Consider the following 22,317-nt stretch of genomic DNA (forward strand, 5'->3'; position numbering starts at 1 on the left):
AGTAATTAAATATTTTCTAGTAAACTAAACAGGAGAAAAGTCCGTCCCAAGGAGCAAGTGATTGGGTGGCTAGAAGCTTATTTTCATTTATGGAAATGACATTTGTTTTTCATTACCTATAAAAATGTTTTTCATATCCTTTGCCTATTTTTCCCTTAAAAAAGATTTATTTATTTATTATGCATATACTGTTCTGCCTTGATATACACAACAGAAGAGGGCACCAGATCTCATTATAGATGGTGGTAAGCTGCCATGTGGGTGCTGAGACTTGAACTCAAGACCTTTGGAAGAGCAGCCAGTGCTCTTAACCTCTGAGCCATCTCTCCAGCACCTAATTTTCCCTTTTACTATTAGCTTAAATTCACCGTGGGAAGCAATGAGTTCCATTAGGACACTTTTGCATTTACTCATTCCTTCCTTCTGTTGTCCTTGCCTGTCTTTCCTTCCCAACTGCACCACTCCGCTCCCTCCTCCCAAAGGTCCCACCTCAACTTTCAAGTCTTTAAAGGAAAAAGTCTAGATATTATACATAAAAGAAAAGATTTTGTATTTTCTTTCTTCCTTTTGTTTTTTATTTGTTAATTTTGCAGCAATGGTAACTGAACCAGGGCCTTGGTCATACTCACAAGGTCTCTGCTGTTAAACTTTCCTCTTTCGTCCTTCCTTCCCTCCCCTCCCCCATTTACATGTCTAAATATATACATTATGCATATATAATTTAAAAGTCTTTTAATACAAATATTTGTTAATATGTCTTATCAATAAAACTTCTTTGCATGGATTATTTATATACATATACATATGCAAACAGATTTAATATTAAGTGCTGTCTACAACTTTGTTTTTGTAATAGTTAAATTTTATTTTGTTATGCGGTAAATCTTGTATGCCTCACATATACCAACTTAATATGGCAGTCCACATACCAGTACACAGAAACTTATTTATTCCTCCTAGGGGCTCTGGTGGTGTGTGTGACTGTCCTCATCTTACCACGAAGACACTGACACTCACAGTAACTAAGTGGGCTGGGTGGGGTGGCTCTCGCCTTTAATCCCAGCACTTGGGAGGCAGAGGCCAGAGGCCAGTAGATCTCTGTGAGTTTGAGGCCAGCTTGGTCTACAGATTGAGTCCAAGACAACCAGGGATATTAAACAGGGAAACCGTGTCTCAAAAAACAAAGAAAGAAAGAAGAAAAGAAAAAGAAAAACTAAGCAATGCACCCAAGGTCAAACTGGAATTCAATTTCCACCCATTTGTACTCGGTGATCTGTATTTGTAGGTCACATTTATTACCACAGAAAAGTAAGAAGCATCCTTAGAAAAGTTGGTGACACACTGGATATCTTACCTCCACTCGGGTGAGACAAGAAGGTGCTTCAACTAGCAACCTGCTCGTTTTTATTTAAATATATGCTATTCAAACTGGTGTGGTGATAAATACCTATACTCCAAGCATGTGGGAGGTTGAGACAGGAGGATTGCGGCAAATTCAAGCCCTATTGGGCTATATGTAGAGTTCAAGGCTGATCTTGGCTATACAGTAGTATCTTGACTCAGAAAACATAAACACATACATACTGCTCTACAAACTGTCCAAGAATAACACTTTTTTTTTTTTTTTTTTTTTTTTAAGAATAACACTTTCAATTTGTGGAAGATGCACAGATTTCTAAAGTTTCAATATAGAAAACATGCAAAGATATCAACCAGCCATGCATGAACACAGAGTATAACAATGTTGCTGTAAATATTGGAAATACATGTGCTTCCTACCAGATTTCATTTCCAAAAGAGTATTCGTGTCAATTTCATGGTTAGCTTTTCCAGGCTGAGGCACTCGCAGTGGTATGATCTGAGGGGCACACACTGAACCAGCAGTCATGTTTTCTCCTTAGATCAAAAAATTAGATAAAAATTCCATCACAAACCAATGTCTAAACACAAAAACTACAGAATACCACTTATTTTAAATGCAGGAAGCCAGTAAAGTCTAAAGGGAATATCATTAATATGCCACCCACAGATGATACCTTATTTAGTGAAATTATTACATTTAGCTGTGTGTTTGCCATTGAATATTCACCTAATACTTTACATCTTATCAAGGCAAAAGGATGGATTTGATAGGAGCCTGGAGCTGCTTTAAAAGGGCAGGTTAACTGAATGAGGCAGAACAGGACCCACCCCTCAGGTTCTGATCTCAGGTTCATCCACTCTCCACTGCCTTTAGCTAGTGCACACATGCACAGCCACTCTTCTGACTTGAAGGCAGCTCGTTATGTAACAGAAGGGAACAAGTAACATTGCACGTAGCAGTTAGAGCCAACTTTCAAAAGAAGTTCTAAGCCCCACAGTCTTACGTTGGCCATTGCAGTAGACTGTATGTATGAAAATACACTGCAAAGACTGCAGAACATCAGTTCTCAGTAGAAAGGACGTCAACATGGATATAAATCAGCAAACACAGTTCCCCATTCACTCTACTGCTTTGTAAATAACTAGCAGGACAGAGACCTTATGAATCTTTTCTTTGAGGTTGGGAGGAGTCCTGTTAAAGCAGTATTTGCACCTTGCATTGCTGCTTCAACGGTTCAATGATTACGGCTACATAATTATTCAATTATAATGTACACATCCACCCTACTTTTAGAGTCAACATTTTGCATCTTTTTTTTTTTTTTTTTTTGGTTTTGGAGACAGGGTTTCTCAGTGTAACAGCCTTGGCTCCCTGGAGCTCGCTCTGTAGACCAGGCTGGCCTAGAACTTAGTGATGCCGGCCTATGCCTCAAGCATGCTGGGATTAAAGGCGAGCGCCACCACTGCCTGGCCTTGCATTCTCATTTTTATTGACAAAATTTCACGTAACAATTTGTTGTTCGATGGCTAGGCTATTGTTTTGTTTTTTAAGTTTGGTCGTTGGAATTCTGATAATGTTCTGAACATCTTTGCGTTTTTGGCGTATCTTGTTCTGGAAAGTGGGGTAATTAGATTAAAAGGTGAATGTAATGCCTTTTTGTTCCAGATTGAGGGCCAAGAATAAAAACTGCAGGTACCCCACTCTTCAGAAACGAGGCTGGATCTAGGGGGCTCTGCCTATTTTCACGTCTCCCTTTGAGCGAGACTCAGTTAAAATAAAGATAGCTGAAGACTAGATTGTAAATAAACACAATTGGATAGAGACTAATTTGCTCACGGTTAGCTATTAGCTGTCCTTGGAAGGCTGGAGTGATCAATGGACCTCACGCGACGGAGACAGAGAAGGCTGATTCGCTAGGTCCACACTGCAGCCTGCTGTCGGTGTCATGCCACCCGCATCTCCCAACATCCTTCACCTGGACCATCTATCTCCTCTCTGCCCAGACAGGACCCGGACCCGCGTCATATCCTCTCAAGGCAGTCCGAGACGCCTGGATCCCTCCCAACCAAATGAGAAAGGCCATTCTCCTCACCCTCCTCCAGCCTCAAGGACAGAGATAAGGCCCCCGACGCACCTCCGTCGCCGCCAACGGGGTGTCTAGCCTCTCTCCGTCTCACGACACTCCTCCGCCGCAGCTTGCGTTACCATAGACGCTGCGGCCCGCGGCCCGCCCACCGGGAGCCGAGCCGATGATTGGTAGGGAAATCGACTTCCTAGCAACCAGCCCCGCCCTTGTCTCTGGCCATGGAGTCCGTCTGGTACCCGCCCCCAGCTTTTCCTGCGACGCTTTGTTGTAGGTATCCAAAAATATGCCTTCTCGGCGGCTGGAAGAGGCGGGGCTGAAAAATGCGCCCCTACTCAGCGTGCGGGAGCCAGAGCCGCATGTCCGACAGGCCCTAAAATACGGTACCACGGAAAGGAGTCGCCGCGGCGACACTGCTGAGCAAAGTGGAGCAGGCACAGCTTGGGCGCCCCAAGTCGATCCGATGAAGAAGGCCCGGCGCGACCGGACGAAGAAGGCCCCTCGCCCGCCGGGCGCGCCCCTCCACCGGTGCCCGAGACTTACAAGCGCGCTGCGTGGGGCGACTTTTCCAGTAGTCTCTTAACCTGCCCTCATGGCCGAGGTGAAGGTGAAGGTGCAGCCGCCGGACGCGGATCCGGTGGAAATAGAAAACAGGTAACGCAGTAAAGCGAGGTTCCCGACCCAGGGCTCGCCGTCAGCTGGCATAGCCGGACCCCTTCTCTCGCAGTCCCGGGGAGAGGCCGGAGCAGGCTGGGTGGACACGCGGGGCCGGGGTTGCAGTGTTCCTGGGCGTCTCCTCTCCAATAGGGAGAGTAGAACTCTTCAGAAGCTCCAGAGCAGCGTGACAACTTGAAACTTGATGTAACTGGCGTCTCCGGGATTCCATTAGAACGTGACAGGCCAATGCCTGAAAAGAGACCCAGCTGCATTGTCCCCGTAGTACTTGGGCGTGTGTTCGAATGTAGGACTGCTCCGTTGTCAAGGGTCGTTTCGTAAGAAAACGTTCAGGCCAAGTTAGGGTTCAGTTTATTACTCCCCTCCTCCATACATTCCACATTTGCCTTCCGCTTCACTTTGTGGCGGTGTTGTTTGTTTGTTTTCGAGACAGCGTTTCTCTGTGTAGCCTTGGCTGTCTTAGACTGACATCGAACTCACAGAGATCCGCCTGCCTCTGCCTCCCGAGTGCTGGGATTAACACGTCCGGCTCACTTTGTTGTTGTTGTTGTTTGGGGGGGGGCAGTTGAGACAGGGTCTCTCAGTGTAGCCTTGGCTGTCCAGGACTCACTTTATAGACCAGGCTGACCTCGAACTCACAGCGATCCGCCTGCCTCTGTCCCCCGAGTGCTGGGATTAAAGGCGTGCGCCACCAAGCCCGGCTTCATTTTGTTGTTTGTATTCCCTCTGATAACATTGAAATTTCAGTTTTAATAGATAACTATATTGTATTTCCCTTATTTGCCTTTTGAAACAAAGCAAACATAAATCATTAATGCCTTTGTTCCTAGAATTATAGAGTTATGCCACCAGTTCCCTCACGGAATCACAGATCAAGTAATTCAAAATGAAATGCCTCACATTGAAGCTCAACAGCGGGCGGTGGCCATCAATAGACTGTTGTCCATGGTAAGGTGAATTCTGCTAATTTATGTGCTTTGTTGTGTATTGTGGTTTTCATTGCTGCATGTCACATGGTTGGGATGGTTAAGTTTATGTGTCAACTTGGCTGATTATGAGAGTTTTAGGGTTAGGGTTAGAGTTTTAGGGTCTGTTGTTTCTGAGATGTTCTAGAATATGGTAGCATTTGAATTGCTGAACTGGGTATAGAAGGTGAGTGGGCACCATCCAATCTCGTATGAGCCTAAGTGACACAATGGATGGAGGACAGAGGACCTCACTCCAGGCCTACGTTGAGTTCCAGTACCAATCTCTGGCCTTCACCACTCTTCCTCTTCAGGCTTTCAGATTGCGTCTTCACCGCTTACTTTGCATCTCCGAGGCTAGTGCATCAGATTCATGCCATTGACCTTTGCCACTGGCCTCCCTGAGGCTCCAGGAGGTAGACTATAAGAATTCTCACCCACCATAATTACATGAGCTAATAATAGCGTGATAAGCCTCTTTTTTTTTTTTTTTTAATTTTATTTTTTGATAAGCCTCTTTTTTCTTTTTAGTGAACCAGTACACTAATTGTAAAGCCAAAATCATGACTTGATTCTGAACCAGGGAAAGGATTAGAATGTCTGAATTGGAAGAAAAAGTAATTATGTGCCATCTGACAAGATGAAGAAACTACATGCAATTCTGTTATAACTAATTATGGTATTAGGTTAATTAACACAAAGGTCACATGGGTGTAGTCTATCCTCACCTTGTTTTGCTTCCTGCTGCTAGCACTTAGCCGTTCCCTATAGAGTATTTGCACTGTGGCTTTCTTTGAGTTATCAATAGCCTATTGATTGGGTATCACAGTGTCACTGAGCTTTTCGAGAGCAGGAGGAAGACCCACTGGTGGTCTTTGGGAAGCAGTCAGCCTCAGCTTCAGAGACTGCAGGGGAGTTTTCAGTGAAGCCCAACAGCCTTGGAGCCCTAATGCTTCTCTTCCAGCTTTTGGAAAGTGCCCCACCAAGTACTGTCCCCTGCTTTAAACCGCCTTATCCCTCTGCTGTCACCAGCCGTTATAGTCCCTTTTCCTGAAGGCGTCTCAGTTTGGTTTTAATAGCAGTTCAAAGAGTCCTACACTAGGCCTCTTCCAAATGGTTTGTTTGCTTTTTTAAAACTTCCAGCCTTGTGCTATATCTGAAGGCTCTAGATGCAGAGATTATAGAGGTAGATGAGCCTTTTGTTAAGCTTTTGTCTTCAACTTTGTGGCTCAGAATTTAGCAAACTTCTCTATGAAGTGGTAAATAAAATATATGTGGCCCATCTGATTTCTGTCACAGCTGTGTCACTTGTCATTTTAACACGAAGCAGTTATGAGCTGTAAACAGTGATACATAAACAGGTGGTTGTGGCTTTTTTTTCTGATGAAATTTTATTAGTAAAAAAACAAGCAGTGGACCAGTGACTTCTGTTCTCACCCAAAGGAAAAAAGTGTTGGTGATGTCTGGGCTTCCTTTTCTGCGTAGAATGACTCCGTGTTGTCCCTTAGGATTCAGCTCTGCTGTTGCCTCCAGGAAAGTGCCTGGAGCCTCCAGGGTGGGCCACAGTCTTTACTCTCAGTGTGCATCTACCCTTGTCTCTCTCTCTTTTTAAGAAATATTTATTTATTTATTATTTATACATATTCTGCTTGTGTGTGTGCCTGCCGGCCAGAAGAGGGAACCAGATCTCATTGTAGATGGTTGTGAGCCACCATGTTGTTGCTGGGAATTGAACTCAGGGCCTTTGGAAGAACAGACAGTGCTCTTAACCTCTGAGCCATCTCTCCAGCACCCCCCCCTCGTCTCTCTCTTAATGCCAACCAGATATTATTGAAGTCATCCTTTTTAGAATTTGTTTGGGCTTGAAGTGGTAGAACACTCACCTAGGCTGTATAATGAAAGTGTAGCTCAGTGGTAGAGCTGTCACCTCATCTGCATGATGTGTTCAATCCTCAGTCCTATAATTACAACAACAAATTGCCCACTCGCACAACAGCTATCCTAACAACAGTACAACACAACAGTTATCCTAACTACAGTACAGCACAACAGCCAGCCTAACTGTGGCACAGCACAACAGCCAGCCTAACAACAGTACAGCACAACAGCCAACCTAACTGTGGCACAGCACAACAGCCAGCCTAACAACAGCACAGCACAACAGCCAGCCTAACAACAGTACAGCACAACAGCCAGCCTAACAACAGTACAGCACAACAGCCAGCCTAACTACAGCACAGCACAACAGCCAGCCTAACAACAGCACAGCACAACAGCCAGCCTAACAACAGTACAGCACAACAGCCAGCCTAACAACAGTACAACACAACAGCCAGCCTAACTACAGCACAGCACAACAGCCAGCCTAACTGTGGCACAGCACAACAGCTAGCCTAACTACAGCACAGCACAACAGCTAGCCTAACTACAGCACAGCACAACAGCCAGCCTAACTGTGGCACAGCACAACAGCCAGCCTAACTACAGCACAGCACAACAGCTAGCCTAACAACAGCACAGCACAACAGCCAGCCTAACAACAGTACAGCACAACAGCCAGCCTAACTACAGCACAGCACAACAGCCAGCCTAACTGTGGCACAGCACAACAGCTAGCCTAACAACAGCACAGCACAACAGCCAGCCTAACAACAGCACAGCACAACAGCCAGCCTAACTACAGCACAGCACAACAGCCAGCCTAACAACAGTACAGCACAACAGCCAGCCTAACAACAGTACAGCACAACAGCCAGCCTAACAACAGTACAGCACAACAGCCAGCCTAACAACAGTACAGCACAACAGCCAGCCTAACTACAGCACAGCACAACAGCCAGCCTAACTGTGGCACAGCACAACAGCCAGCCTAACAACAGTACAGCACAACAGCCAGCCTAACTACAGCACAACACAACAGCTAGCCTAACAACAGTACAGCACAACAGCCAGCCTAACAACAGCACAGCACAACAGCTAGCCTAACAACAGCACAGCACAACAGCCAGCCTAACAACAGTACAACACAACAGCCAGCCTAACAACAGCACAGCACAACAGCCAGCCTAACAACAGTACAGCACAACAGCCACCCTAACAACGGCACAGCACAACAGCCAGCCTAACAGCAGTACAGCACAACAGCCAGCCTAACAACAGTACAGCACAACAGCCACCCTAACAACGGCACAGCACAACAGCCAGCCTAACAGCAGTACAGCACAACAGCCAGCCTAACAACAGCACAGCACAACAGCCAGCCTAACAACAGTACAGCACAACAGCCACCCTAACAACGGCACAGCACAGCAGCTAGCCTAACAATGATACAGCCCAACAGCCAGCCTAACAACAGTACAGCAAACAGCTAACCTAACAATGGCACAGCACAACAGCTAACCTAACAATGGCACAGCACAACAGCTAACCTAACAATGGCACAGCACAACAGCTAACCTAACAATGGCACAGCACAACAGCTCGCCTAACAACAATACAGCACAACAGCTAACCTAACAATGGCACAGCACAGGTGCTTAGAATAGGCTAAATAAATGACAGAAGGGAACCTCTGAATTGAGTTTTGTGATCCCACTTTGGTGAGGTGGGGAAGAAGGGAGGGTGTTGTCATTTGTGCAGTAGGTAAGCCTATTTTATAGTCTTAACACTTGGTGTAGGCCCCCTCTTGGTTATAGTTTCCATAAATGCTGCAAGTCCAGTGCTGCACACACCTGGGTCCTTCAAATGCCAAGGCCCAAGGAGGTTCAAAGGCACAAGAGGACATATTTTATCTCTCTTTGCTTAATTATATGTAATGCCACTATTAGAGACCTTTTGTTCATTCTTTAACCTTTCTGCCTAATTCTTTTATCATGGAATTAAAATGTAGATATTAGTAAATGTTACTGTAACTCTGTAGTTTAACTTAGTTGGTGTGCTGTGAATAGTCATGTATATATTTTTTGTGTGTGTAATATTTATACTTTATCTAGATGAAATTTTTATTAATACAACTTGTATTTTAGTTATATTTATTCATATCTTATATAATTTGGAATTCTTTGGATTCTAATGTGGATTTTTATATATTATCCTAAAGCAACTTTTTTTTTTTTTTTTTAAAGGATTTACTTTCTCCAGGCAGTGGTGGCTCATTCCTTTAATACCAGCACTTGGAAGGCAGAGGAAGGTGGCTTCTCTTAGTTCAAGGCCAGCCTGGTCTACAGAGTGCGTTCCAGAACAGTCAGTGCTACACAGAGAAACCCTTTTTCGAAAAACAAAACCAAAACCAGAAAAGATTTAATTTTATTTTGTGTGTGTGTCTGTGTGTTTTACTTGCATGCGTTTTCTGTGCACTGCATGCATTCCTGGTACCCACAAAGACCAGAAGAAGGCCTTGGTGCCTTGGAACTGAAGTCACAGGCTGTTGTAGGCTGCATGCAGACCCTGAGAACTGAACCCCAGACCTCTGTAAGAACAGCCGGTGCTTTTAACTGCTAAGCCATCTCCTCAGCCCCCAGGGTAAAGAGCATTTGCTCTTCCTACAGAGGACCTGACTTTGATTTCCAGGACCCACATACATGATGGTTCACATGTGGCTGTAACATCAGTTCCAGTGATCTAGTGGCCTCTTTGGCTTCCACGAGCATTGTCTACACATGATGTACAAATGCCCATATACGTTAAGAAATAAAATAAAGTGTTTTTTTTTCCCCCAAGACAAGAGTTTTTCTGTGTAGCCCTGGCTATCTTGGAACTCATTCTGTAGACCAGGCTGGCCTCAAACTCAGAGATCTGCCTGCCTCAGCCTCCTGAGCGCTGGGATTAAAGGTGTGCACCACTGCTACCTGGCTAAAAAATAAAATAAAAAATTTAAAAGTTGTTTATGCCCTGGCCAAATAAACAAGTCAAGGTAGCATGTGGGACATTGTTAGTATATTTAGCTTAAAATATCTTTAGATAAGTTTTTCAGAATACCTTGTTTGTGATGTGTAGATAAAACTCTCTGTCTCAGAACAAGAACTGACAAATGTGGGAGGCAGAATCGTTTAGTGTAATAAACACACTTAAAACTGTATTAACACTTGTCACCAGAATTGATGTATTTCCAGAGTAATTGACTGTGACTTTCTGTTTTAAAGGGTCAACTGGACCTTTTAAGGAGTAATACAGGCCTATTATATAGAATAAAGGATTCTCAGAATGCTGGGTAAGTAAGCACTTATTTAATTTTAAGAAAAATTTGAGTATTGCAGAAGTAATCTATATATCCAAAAAAAAAAAAATAAAGCTAGTGTAGTAATAGGTATTGTGGCAGGCAGGTGTATCCGTGCTCTTGGGAAGTCGGGCAGGAAGTCCGGGGCCTCCCTTAGCTACACAGCACAGTCAGCGCTGGCCCAAGTTGTGTGAGGCCGTGTGTACATGGAGGTGCGTGCTGTGACCCTGATGTGTGGTTGGTGGAGGCAGGAGGATGATGAGGTCTAGGGCAATTTAGGCTAAATGTGGAAAGAAAGACCCTGCCTCAAAATAAGGAAACTGATGTAAATCCATATCATCCCTGCTTTCTGTCCTGTACTTCCACTCCCAGAGTAGCTGCTCTTGGTAATTTCTTCTAGACAGATTTAAATATTCATAGATGATTCTGTGTTTATACATTATCTCTTTCTTTCTTTCTCCCTTCTTTTCTCTCTCTTTCTTTCTTTCTTTCTTTCTTTCTTTCTTTCTTTCTTTCTTTCTTTCTTTCTTTCTTAAACAAAGCTGGATCATGTTATCCATACTGTTCTGTAACTTGCTTTTGCCACTTATTTTACTTTGGACATCTTTTCATATTGGTACACACAGCTATGTCTCATTCTTTTTAAGGTAAGCTGCTCTTTTCCTAAATAAGTCAATGTGATAACCTTGTCTGCTGATTAACTTAAGAACTCATGTAGATGTTAATACAGCGCACAATTTTCCTTTTTAAATTCTGCTTTATTCCCTGCAGTAAAATGAAGGGGTCCGATAACCAGGAAAAACTTGTCTACCAAATCATAGAGGATGCAGGCAACAAAGGTGAGCGTGTGGTGGATGCCGTGCTGTCCTCAGGGCTAGGCCACGGCACTTCCGCTCTTCTGTTTATTTTAGAGGATCCTGTTAATGTCCATCGGGCTTTCCTACTCACTGGCTTCTTGCTTCTCTTCCTGAGTGCTGGGATTGCAGGCATATCCTACGCAGTTATGCACGAATGTTTTTATACATAGTCTCTTTCTTCACGTACAGCTTTCTTTCTTTGAAAGAAAACTCATGATTTCCCACACGGGTGCTTAGTGCGTGGAAGAACCACACCCTTTTTGTCTTACAAATAGAACGTTGTTTAAATAATAGATGTGCATTCATCGAAGCAGCTAAACTTTACTATTTCCCGACCCCCTTGGTTGAGGACGGCAGGTGACCCTGATCCAAATTTAAGTTTCTTTTTCACTTTTATAGTCTTAAATGAAGCTATCAGAAAACTGAGATTAGGGTAAGAGATCGGATGGGAGATGTGATGTAAGTTAACTCAACAGTGTTCATGGGTTTGCTTTTGTTTTCATTCCAAAAATGTTCTTGTTGTATATTTTTTAGAAAACGTCCCACTAGGTGGTGATGTACCCCTTTATCCTAATACTAGCGGAGGCAGAGGCAGGTGGATCTCTGAGTTCAAGGCCAACATGGTCTGTATAGCAAGTTCAGTCCAGGCAGGATTGCATGGTGAGGGCCTGTCCAAAAACCAACCAACCAAAACAGCGCACCAAGATTCCAATAAGTGTCCAGTTGGAATATAACACATACACCTAGTTACTAGCTTAAAGTAACTTCAAAGAACAAAATAAAGATCTAAGTGCTTTTGTATTCAGGCTCTCAAGTTTCTGAAAACAGTTATTTGTGTTGAAGGATGTGCTGTCAGCTTTCCTACTTTCTTTCAGGAATATGGAGCAGAGATATTCGATACAAAAGTAACTTGCCATTAACGGAAATTAACAAAATTCTCAAGAATTTGGAGAGTAAAAAGCTTATCAAAGCCGTGAAGTCTGTGGCTGTGAGTACTTGGCTCCCTGGGCTCCGCCCTAAATTCACTTGAGGAAACTGTGCCAGCTGTGTTGTCAGTCTTTCACTCTTTAGTTCATGGTGGGATTTAGGACGAAACATTATTTTAAAAGACTGAAAATGTAGCTCCTGTTGTGCTGACTTGAACCTGCTGCCTACTGAACTCCTGATGTCTCCGTTATCACAAACTTTGCCCTATGTTCCCCAGTAGAGAGAGTAGGAGCCTTGCGTGTGCTTCCAAGTTTTGTGTTGTGTGAGGTAACTTACTTTTCTTAGCACATTGTTTCACTCATATGACAGGTACTGATACATTAATGACCAAGTCAGCGAAAGATCCTGTCATGTGTCTCTTACACCATATTTGTGTTTTTCCTTTTTTTCCCCCTCTCTCTCTACCTGGAATATTCAGTGATTAAAAAAATGACGTATTGTGAAGACATGGAGTGATCATAATGCCTGTTGCTTGGTGTGAGAAGTCGCTAACAAGGCAGCACACTATGATTCCAAATACATGACATTGAAGACATAAGACAGTTAAAGATACATGCGGGTCTTGGGAGTAGGTCCTAGAGAGAGTTGAATAGGCGAAGCACAGTCGATGTTTCTGGGCAGCTAAACTGTTCTGTATAACAAAAGTGTTAAGCAGTGTTGAAACCAATAGACAGAGTACAGAGTAGTCTTAATTGAGCTATTTTTTATTTTGAGAGAGAGGTCTAATAATATAACCAGACCTGAGCCAGGCATGGTGGCTCATGCCTGTAATCCCGGCACTCAGGGAAGCAGAGGCAGGTGGATCTCTGTGAGTTCAAGGCCAGCCTGGTCTACAAAGCAAGTCCAGGACAGCCAAGGCTACACAGAGAAACCCTGTCTTGAAAAACAAAAACAAACAAACAAAAAAACCTATAACCAAACCTGGTCTTGAATGCAGAATCTTTTCTGCCTTAACCACCTGAGTCATGGGATTTACAGATGTATGCCACCATGCCCAACCAGCTGCATCTTTTTTTTTTTTAATGTTTTTCAAGGCAGGGTTTCTCTGTGTATTCCAGGCTGAACTTGAACTCACAGCGATCCGCCTGCCTCTGCCTCCTGAGTGCTGGCATTTTTTTTTTTTTTTTTTAAGATTTATTTATTTATACAGTTTTCTGCCCACATGTGTACACCAGAATAAGGCACCAGATCTCATCACAGATGGCTGCGACCAACATGTGGTTGCTGGGAACCGAACTCAGGATCTTTGGAAGAACAGACCTTGCTCCCAACCTCTGAGCCGTCTCTCCAGCCCTACATCTTTTTTTTAAAAAAGATCTATTTATTTATTTACTACATGTACAGTGTTTTGCATGCATGTACATCTGCAGGCCAGAAAAGGGCATTAGATGACATAGATGGTCGTGAGCTACCATGTGGTTGCTGGGAATTGAACTCAGGACCTCTAGAATAGCAGCCAGTGCTCTTAACCTCTGAGCCCTCTCTCCTGCCCACATCTTTTTTCTTTTTTTCAACAGAGTGGAATACAGAATCTAAAATTAGAAACTAGGGGTTGGCTATGGCCCAGCAGTTAAGGGCACTGGCTGCTCTTCCAGAGGATTCCGGTTCAATTCCCAGCATGCACATGGCGCTTCACAGTTGCCTGCAACTCCTGCAGACCCAGTTCTAGGGGGTCTGACACCTTCTAGCCTTTGTGGGTAAACAGGCCCAAATATACAGATACCCACACACATTAAGTAAATAATTTTTTTAAAAATGAAAATCACTAAATATGACAGAATTTTGGAAACAATACCACGTAGGGGTTGGAGGAATAGGGGCTGATATGAGTACTTGTAAAAATGAGTGGTGTCTATAAAACTCAAGGCAAAGGAAAATGTGCTTAAGCACTGCACTCTCTCTGAACCAGTGTTCGTTCCTTCCTGTGAGGCTCCTGACCCTACTCTATGTGGCAGCCCATGGGCAGTGCTGGCTGCAGCGGAGTTCTGACTGGGTTGGAGGCACCGTCCTCCTTCCCTTTCTTCCACCCCTGAAGACGGCCCTCGCTTTAGAGGACAATCCCAAGTTCAGCAGCATTGCAGGAGTTCTGTACATTGAAAAGTGTTCTAAAATATAAAGTTTAGTTTTCCAGCTCAGTTTCTGGAAAAAGTTATAAAGAAATGATCTGTGCATATTCTTCCCTAGGCCTCCAAAAAGAAGGTTTATATGCTCTATAACCTACAGCCAGACCGATCTGTGACTGGCGGAGCCTGGTACAGTGACCAAGATTTTGAATCTGAATTTGTTGAGGTGCTTAACCAGCAGTGTTTCAAATTCCTACAAACCAAGGTGAGATATTAAGGAAACATCACAAGCCCTTGAAAAAGTGGCTTCGTCGGGCAGTGGTGGCGCACGCCTGTAATCCCAGCACTCGGGAGGCAGAGGCAGGCGGATCCCTGTGAGTTCGAGACCAGCCTGGTCTACAAAGTGAATCCAGGACAGACAAGTCTACACAGAGAAACCCTGTCTTGAAAAACCGGAGGGGGAAAAAAAAGAAAAGAAAAAAGTGGCTTTATGAAAGATTTACTCTTGTATATTGTATTTTGTAAGATTAAAATCCTAAAATTGGGGGCTGGAGAGATGGCTCAGTGGTTAAGAGCACTGGTTGCTCTTCCAGAGGTCCTGAGTTCAATTCCCAGCAGCCACATGGTGGTTCACAACCATCTATAATGAGATCTGGTGCCCTCTTCTGGTGGGCAGGCACACGTGCAGACAGAACATTGTATACATAATAAATAAATCTTGAACAAAAAACAAAACAAAACAATCCTAAAATTGCCTGGACATGATGGTGCACGCCTTTAATCCCTGCACTCTGTAGGCTGAGGCAGGCGAATCTTGGTGAGTTCGAGGCCAGCCTGGTCTGCAAATTGAGTCTAGAACAGCTGAGACTACAGAGAGAAACCCTGTCTTGAAATAAAAACAAAAAAAGAAAGAAAAGAAACTCCTAAAATTGGAACCTTTTACTAAACAGCAGATGCTCCTGCTGGAAGCGCTCAGAAGTTTGAGTCCCTTGTTCTGATCTCACAGGCAGAGACAGCGAGAGACAGCAAACAGAATCCCATGATACAGAGGAACAGCTCATTTGCCTCATCACATGAAGTGTGGAAGTACATCTGTGAGCTGGGCATCAGTAAGGTCAGAGACCCCCCTTCTTCCCCCCTCCCCCCATCTTAGAAGGTGTGGTCCTCCTCAGGAGGCTGTAGCTTGTGCTGTGTTTGACCCAGGCCCTTCCAGGTACACATTCTGTGAGCCCACAGTGAAAAGGCGCTGCTCTAAAGTTGGCAGAGTCCTCTGGCCGTCTGACTCTGGCTGACCTGTTCTTGAGTGTGGACCTGGGTGCTGTTCACGACCCAAATTCAAAATGTTCTGATAAGTCCTTGATTGACAGTTGAGTTTGGTACAATGTTAGTGTCATTTATTGATACTTTCTTACTTAATGAAATGTAAGTGCTATCATCAGCACCCTTTTGAAAACCTTTATGTAAGGACACTGATGTTTTTCATGATCAGCAAAGAAGCCAACATGCCATTTGGACAAGTCATTTTCACTTCCTGGTTCAGATTTCTCATTGATTAAAAAAAAACTAGGAAGTAATCTGAGTGTGGTGGTGCACACATTTAATCCCAGCAGTTGGGACGCAGAGGCAAGAGGATCTCTTGAGTTTGAGGCCAGCCTGATATACAAAGGGAGTCCAGGACAGCCAGGGTATACAGAGAAACCCTGACTCAAAATACCAAAACAAACAAAAAAAAATTAGGAACTAGACATTTTAAGAATCTCTATCAAGGCCGGGCGTGGTGGCGCACGCCTTTAATTTAATCCCAGCACTCGGGAGGCAGAGGCAGGCGGATCACTGTGAGTTCAAGGCCAGCCTGGTCTACAAAGTGAGTCCAGGACAGCCAAGCTGCCCAGAGAAGCCCTGTCTCGAAAAACCAAAAAAAAAAAAAAAAAAGAATCGCTATCAAATTCTTGGGGAGGGATATTTCTTTTTTATGGGTTTTTGGTTGCCAAAGAAATGTTATTTCATGAGACTTAGGTTTTTGTTTTTGTTATTCAATGCTGATGACCTCAGTGATGTGAGGCTCAGCAGGAAGTTAGACCTCTGCCCTTAGTCTCTCAGTGGTTTGTGCTAATGTGGACGGTCATCCTACTTGTGTCTTCCATTACTCTTCTGCAGAACATGGCCTCTCCACTTGACTGAGCAGCTGTGACCCTCCTCTGAAAGGATGTTTCCTTATCCTGTGTGCATCCTTTCTAACGTAGCCCCTTTCTAGGTAGAGCTGTCCATGGAGGACATTGAAACCATCTTGAACACACTCATTTATGACGGGAAAGTGGAGATGACGATCATCGCTGCGAAGGAAGGCACTGTTGGCAGTGTAGATGGACACATGAAACTGTACAGGGCAGTCAACCCAATCCTCCCACCTACGGGCTTGGTCCGGGCACCCTGTGGACTCTGCCCCGTAAGTGAATGCTGCTTCACTGTGTGCTTTTACCACCGTCATGTGCAAATGCCACTAAGAAAAAGCAGGCACACCAGGCTTTCTGCTTGTGTCACATGAGCTACTCAAACCCCCACAGACTCTTGATGGACAGATCATTAATGAACAGGCCTTCCGTTCTTTCTTGGAACATTTAGGCTAGAGACATTCTGTTCTTGGCCCTGAAATGGATACATTTTCACCAAGACTAACTGTTCTTCTCTGTAGGGAAGGAAAGGAGATTTGTTGAGAATCTACCAGGAACCACACACTCTAATCCTTCTGTGTTCTTGGAGCTAGTGGTGCTGTTTCCCCTAAAGAGTGAGGGGACTTAGGGCTGGGTGTAGCTCAGTGCAGAGCACACGCTTAGTACACACAAGGCCTCTCAGCTGCAGATTTGATCCCCTGGTGCCCACCCTCCCTCCCTCCCTCCCTCTCTCTCTCCCTTCCTTTTTCTTTAATACTGCTTTAAATGAATGAGGTTTTGATACACAAACTGTTTCTTTTTAAGGTTTTTGATGACTGCCATGAGGGTGGTGAGATTTCACCATCTAATTGTATTTACATGACAGAGTGGCTTGAGTTTTAATAGAGAGCTGTGAACTTGACCACATCTGGCAAAGTGAATTACTTAGAGAGCAAACAATTCATGATGGAGCAGACTTCACAACAATGGATACTGACTCGCTGCTATCAAAACATACTTATTTATGAAGACAGAGAAGACAAAGAAGATTAAGTTTAATGAGGAAGTCTCTTCAGTAAGTAATATGGCCTGAAGCTCTGAAGACCAAGGGAAAAGAAGCCAGCAAGCCTATGTTGACCAAGTGCTGTGACAGCAGCTTGAGTGTGAGGCCGCTCACTTAAAGTCCTTATTGAGAGCTCCATGAATCTCACCGTGTCAGGTTCATTGCCACCATTTCTGTTTGGGTTTTGTTGGGTTTCATTGAGAAGAAATGAATGGCTGGTGATGGGAGTGAGTGGGTTTCTCTTTTCCCTCCCGGAAGTCTTCTTCCAGAAGAGTGAGGCCGTTACTGACCTCACTCTCAAATGCTGTTGTCCTGGACATGTCTTCACATCACTGATACTCCAAACTAAAGGATAACCTCACTGTTCCTTATTGCTGAGGCTGTAACTTTCTCTTATGGTTTAATTGTATTATTTGCCAGTTCTTTCCAGATTCTTTTTTTTTTTCTTCCCTGAGACAGGGGCTCTGGCTGTCCTGGAACTTGCTCTGTAGACCAGGCTGGCCTCGAACTCATAGAGATCTGCCTGCCTCTGCCTCCCAAGTGCTGGGATTAAAGGCCTGTGTCTTATTCCATGCCTATAGTGTGACTACCACCAGCACTAAATTCAAATATTGTAGTCTAATCCTTATAGACAGATAATGCTATCTAGAAGGGCTAGATAGCATCTATTCCTTTAGCCAAAATTAAAACTAAAACTGACTGAGTGTGGTAATGCACTCCTTCAGTCCCGGCACTTGGTAGGCAGATGCAGCACATCTGAGTTTAAGGCCAGCCTTGTCTACAGAGTGGATTCCAGGACAGCCAGGGCTATATAGGGAGAGACCCTGTCTCAAAAAACAAATGAAAAATAGATGATTGGGAGCTGGAGAGATGGCTCAATGGTTAAGAGCACTGTCTGCTCTTCCAAAGGACCCGGGTTCAGTTCCCAGCACCCACATGGCAGCTCACAAGTGTCTGTAACTCCAGTTCCAGGGCTTCTTACACCTTCATACCAATGCACATAGAATTAAAAAAAACCAAACAAACAGATGATTGCCTTTCATTCACTCTTGAAGGAGTGGGAACTAGTCCTCTCTTACTGTGTTCTAAAATAGTCCTCTTTTTTCTTATTTTCTAAAAATCGTGGTATGCCAAGTTTAAGCAGAGTCCCAGCCATGAGGCATGGAAAACACTAACTGACAAGATATTTACAGAATATAGCTGGATCCACATTAAGAGGCTCAGCGGTTGGATTTCTACTTTTTTTTTTTTTTTTTTTTTTTTTTTTTTAAGACAGGGTTTCTCTGTGTAGCCCTGGCTATCCTGGCACTCTGTAGACCAGGCTGGCCTTGAACTTGCCTCTGCTTCTTGGGTGCTAGGATTGGATTAAAGGCCTCCTCCACTGTGCCCACCTTGCTTTGTACCTTTTTTTGTGTAAGCTAAAAGCATGGGCCCACTGAAAGGGTTCTCGCTGCACTCCTCTTTGGGGCTGAACTTAGCCGCCTCTGGCAGTGCTCATTAGAGTTACCCTGAGAGATACTGGAGTAGGAAAGCCAAACTCACTAGCCCATGGTTATCAGATGAATTCAATGGCCAGTTCTGTAGGATGGGCATTGAATGGCACCAGCTCGTTTTAGGTGTTAGATTATATATAAAGCACAGGTTTTTCTCTGCCTCAATTGAGGGCAAGCATGGTGGGAACAGTGTGTACTCTGACTGGGTCTGCCTAGCCTGTCACACAGGCACTAGTCTTGTTTTACTAGAAAATTAAATGCGCAGGGGAGTTACAAAAGGGAAAAAGAGCTGGGCAGTGGTGGTGCACATTTTTAATCCCAGCACTTGGGAGGCAAACCAGGTGGATCTGAGTTCAAGGCCAGCCTAGTCTCCACAGCTAGTTGCAGGACAGGGCTATACAAAGAAATTCTGTCTTGAACCAAGTAAATAAAAATAAAAGGGAGGGGGCTGGAGAGATGGCTCAGTGGTTAAGAGTACCATCTGCTCTTCCAAAGGTCCTGAGTTCAATTCTCAGCAACCACGTGGTGGTTCACAACCATCTGTAATGTGATCTGATGCCTTTTCTGGCCTACAGGTGTACAGGCAGAGCACTGTATACAAAATAATAAATAAAATAAAATAAAAGGGAGAAAGAATCAAATTGTTTTCTAAATAGGCTCTGCATTATGTCATTTTGTTTGGTGGAGATGAGAGCCTCACTCTAGCCCACACTAGCCTGGAATTCACTTGATGGCTTAGGCGGGTGGTGCGGTCCTGCTTGAGCTTCCCGAGGGCTGCAATTACCCAGGCACTCAGCAGCCGTGCCTGGCGCTGTGTTGTCCTGATAGTTACCCAGGCACTCAGCACTGTGTTGTCCTGATAATTAGTTTTTAAATTTGCAGCCAGTGGCTACAAGTGTTCCTCACCTCACCAGAATAAAGAGATACTTAAGATTTTTTTCCTCATAGAATGTTTTTTTACTCTGAATATTTTGCCTTGTAATGTATTTCTTACTCTTGAGTTTTAACTGAGAGGGATAGATACTTTAAAAATGTAGCAATTGTTTTGTAAATAAAATAAACTACAGAAGTAAGCTATAGAAAAAAATAAATAAATAAAAGAAGTAAGCTATCATCAAAACAAATCGTGCACCTCTAAAATTATGTCACAAAATAAAGCTGCAGACGAAGCCCAGATGCTTCGTTCTTTCCCACTTAGTATTTATTATTTTCCTCACTTGAAGACACTCCTGTTTAAAAGTAATCCATTAAAAAATCAGACATCATGAGTCCATGCTTTAATGGTTTTTAATGAATAGTTATATGGCCAGCACTCAGGAGGCAGAGGCAGGCGGGTCGCTGTGAGTTGAAGGCGAGCCTGGTCTACAAAGCTAGTCCAGGACAGCCAAGGCTACACAGAGAGACCCTGTCTCGAAAAAAACAAAAAAACCAAAACAAAACTATGGATTCTCACATGAAACTTTGATTTTGGCAATATATAAGTTTTGTAAGGGTTTGGATGGTGATCAATTAAACAAAGTAGTCAAACAATTCAATTCTGTGATGGGCACAGTGAGAGATACTCCTGGCATGATGAGGCCTCTGGCCAACCATCAGCCCAACAGTGAAGGGACAATAGCAGTTTCAGGTTTACTACATGGCAGGTGAGGGATGAAAACAAAGTGTGTGCTCTATAGCAGAGTGGTCCAGTGAGACAGGGTGTTTCCCTCTGAGTTCATTAAAGAACTACAGTCTGTCTTGGTTGTCTGTGGATACTGCTTATGTTAGACAGCGCAGTCAACAGAGAGCTCTCTTGTATACTCTCCCCTGGGGAATCACTGAATCTCACACTGAAATGTATTAGTTTATAATTAACATTATTTGTTTGGGCCAAGCATGGTGATGCACGCCTTTAATCCCAGCACTTGGGAGTCAGAGGCCCGCAGATCTCTGTAAGTTTGAGGCCAGCCTGGTCTACAAAATGAGTCCAAGACAGCCAAAGCTACACAGAGAAACCCTGTCTCAAAAAAAAAAGATTATTGTTTGTTTTTTGAGACAGGGTTTCTCTTGTAGTCCTGGCTGTCCTACACTAGCTTTGTAGAGCAGGCTGGCCTCAAACTCACAGAGATCTGCCTTCCGAGTGCAGGTGCCACCATATCTGGCTATAATTGAGATTTTTTTAACAATTCATTTTAAAGTTAGGAAAAAAATTAATTAAAAAACATTAATCCTAGTGCTCAGGAGGCAGTTGGATCTCTGTGAGTTCGAGGCCAGCCTGGTATACAGAGTGAGTCCAAGACAGCCAAGGCTACACAGAGAAACCCTGTCTCGAAAAGCAAAAACAAACAAACAAACAAACAAAAAATCATATATCTATTGTAAGCAGGCTTTTTAGCAGTGATTGGACCAAACCTATAATCCAAATTTGAGTCTATTTGATGGTAGATTAGTTATTATTTTTTGTTTTTGTTTTTGAATTCTTAAAAAATTAACTTATATAAATGACATTAGTTTACAATTTGTTTTCTGACGGGATAAAATCTCACTTGATAAATAACTGTTGCTGATATTATTCATTCCCACGTGAATTCCTACGTAGACCTATATGATTGTTTTCCTGTCCTCCAAAGATACCTATTAAAAGTTAAAAGTCTTTCCTGATGCTAGAAACCTCCACAGCATTTCAGGCTAACACGGCAGCTTTGTACCCTTCTAGGATAAAAGTGGAAAATCACATTTCTGTATCTGTCACAGGTTCTGTGTCATCAAGTCTAAGGGCACTGGAGATCTGAGGCATCACAGCAGTCAGAAAATACTGAGAAATAAATGCTTTATTATTACTTTTTAACATATGGTCAAAATACGTTATAAATGAGTGAAAGTATCATAATGAAACCATTTCATATATTGAATATATAATATAAAAAGAACATTTTTTAAAGGGGGATAGCTTATATTTAAATGAGAGATTAAGAAAAATTGTGGAATGGTGCTTGAATTGATCCCTACAAGTTAAGAGGCTCAACTCTACAGAGTTACACTTGATTGTGGAAAAGTTCTTTTTGAAGATACTTAAAACGTAGTAACAAAGTACAATTCACTCCCTTGTCTTCCGCCCAGTTAGCATTATGTTCATTTGTTTATCTTAGGCTTTTCTTGGACTTCATAGACAATCTAAAAATGTTTACTTACAGCCAAGCTCACAAGAGGATGACCTGGTCTTGTAGCATTTGCAGATCTTTTAATTACAATGTTGTTGCCAGCTACTGCAATTCATGTAGAGATTGCAGAAATGCATAAACATTGCCCCAGTTTCTAAAAAGACATGGATACACGTCACATTTCCACACTGCAGCACACCACATGACCTAACCCTGCTAGTCTTACCTACATTGGTATACAGGTGGCCGGCTTTGCAGACATC

The 22,317-nt window shown here is 43.4% G+C and overlaps 2 protein-coding genes across 2 annotated transcripts in view; one reads left to right on the plus strand and one right to left on the minus strand.

Annotated features, from left to right (window-relative positions):
* Dzank1 (double zinc ribbon and ankyrin repeat domains 1) overlaps window positions 1-3,449 on the minus strand; it is a 43,716-nt gene extending 40,267 nt beyond the window's left edge. The window contains exons 1-2 of the mRNA XM_051144770.1: window positions 3,200-3,449; window positions 1,780-1,896 (exon numbers count right to left, since the gene is read on the minus strand). Coding sequence (XP_051000727.1) covers window positions 1,780-1,888 — 109 coding nt within the window. The 5' untranslated portion in view covers window positions 1,889-1,896; window positions 3,200-3,449. The remainder of the gene's footprint in view (window positions 1-1,779; window positions 1,897-3,199) is intronic.
* Window positions 3,450-4,023: 574 nt separating this feature from the next.
* Polr3f (RNA polymerase III subunit F) lies at window positions 4,024-17,412 on the plus strand. Its single transcript, XM_051144771.1, has 9 exons — window positions 4,024-4,100; window positions 4,952-5,069; window positions 10,228-10,295; window positions 11,073-11,140; window positions 12,034-12,146; window positions 14,330-14,473; window positions 15,215-15,322; window positions 16,463-16,654; window positions 17,184-17,412. The coding sequence occupies exons 1-9, from the start codon at window positions 4,039-4,041 to the stop codon at window positions 17,259-17,261; spliced, it is 951 nt and encodes a 316-aa protein (XP_051000728.1). The 5' UTR covers window positions 4,024-4,038; the 3' UTR covers window positions 17,262-17,412.
* Window positions 17,413-22,317: the final 4,905 nt, after the last annotated feature.

The sequence above is a fragment of the Acomys russatus genome, chromosome 4 (genome assembly GCF_903995435.1).
Source record: "Acomys russatus chromosome 4, mAcoRus1.1, whole genome shotgun sequence".
Lineage (NCBI taxonomy): Eukaryota > Metazoa > Chordata > Mammalia > Rodentia > Muridae > Acomys > Acomys russatus.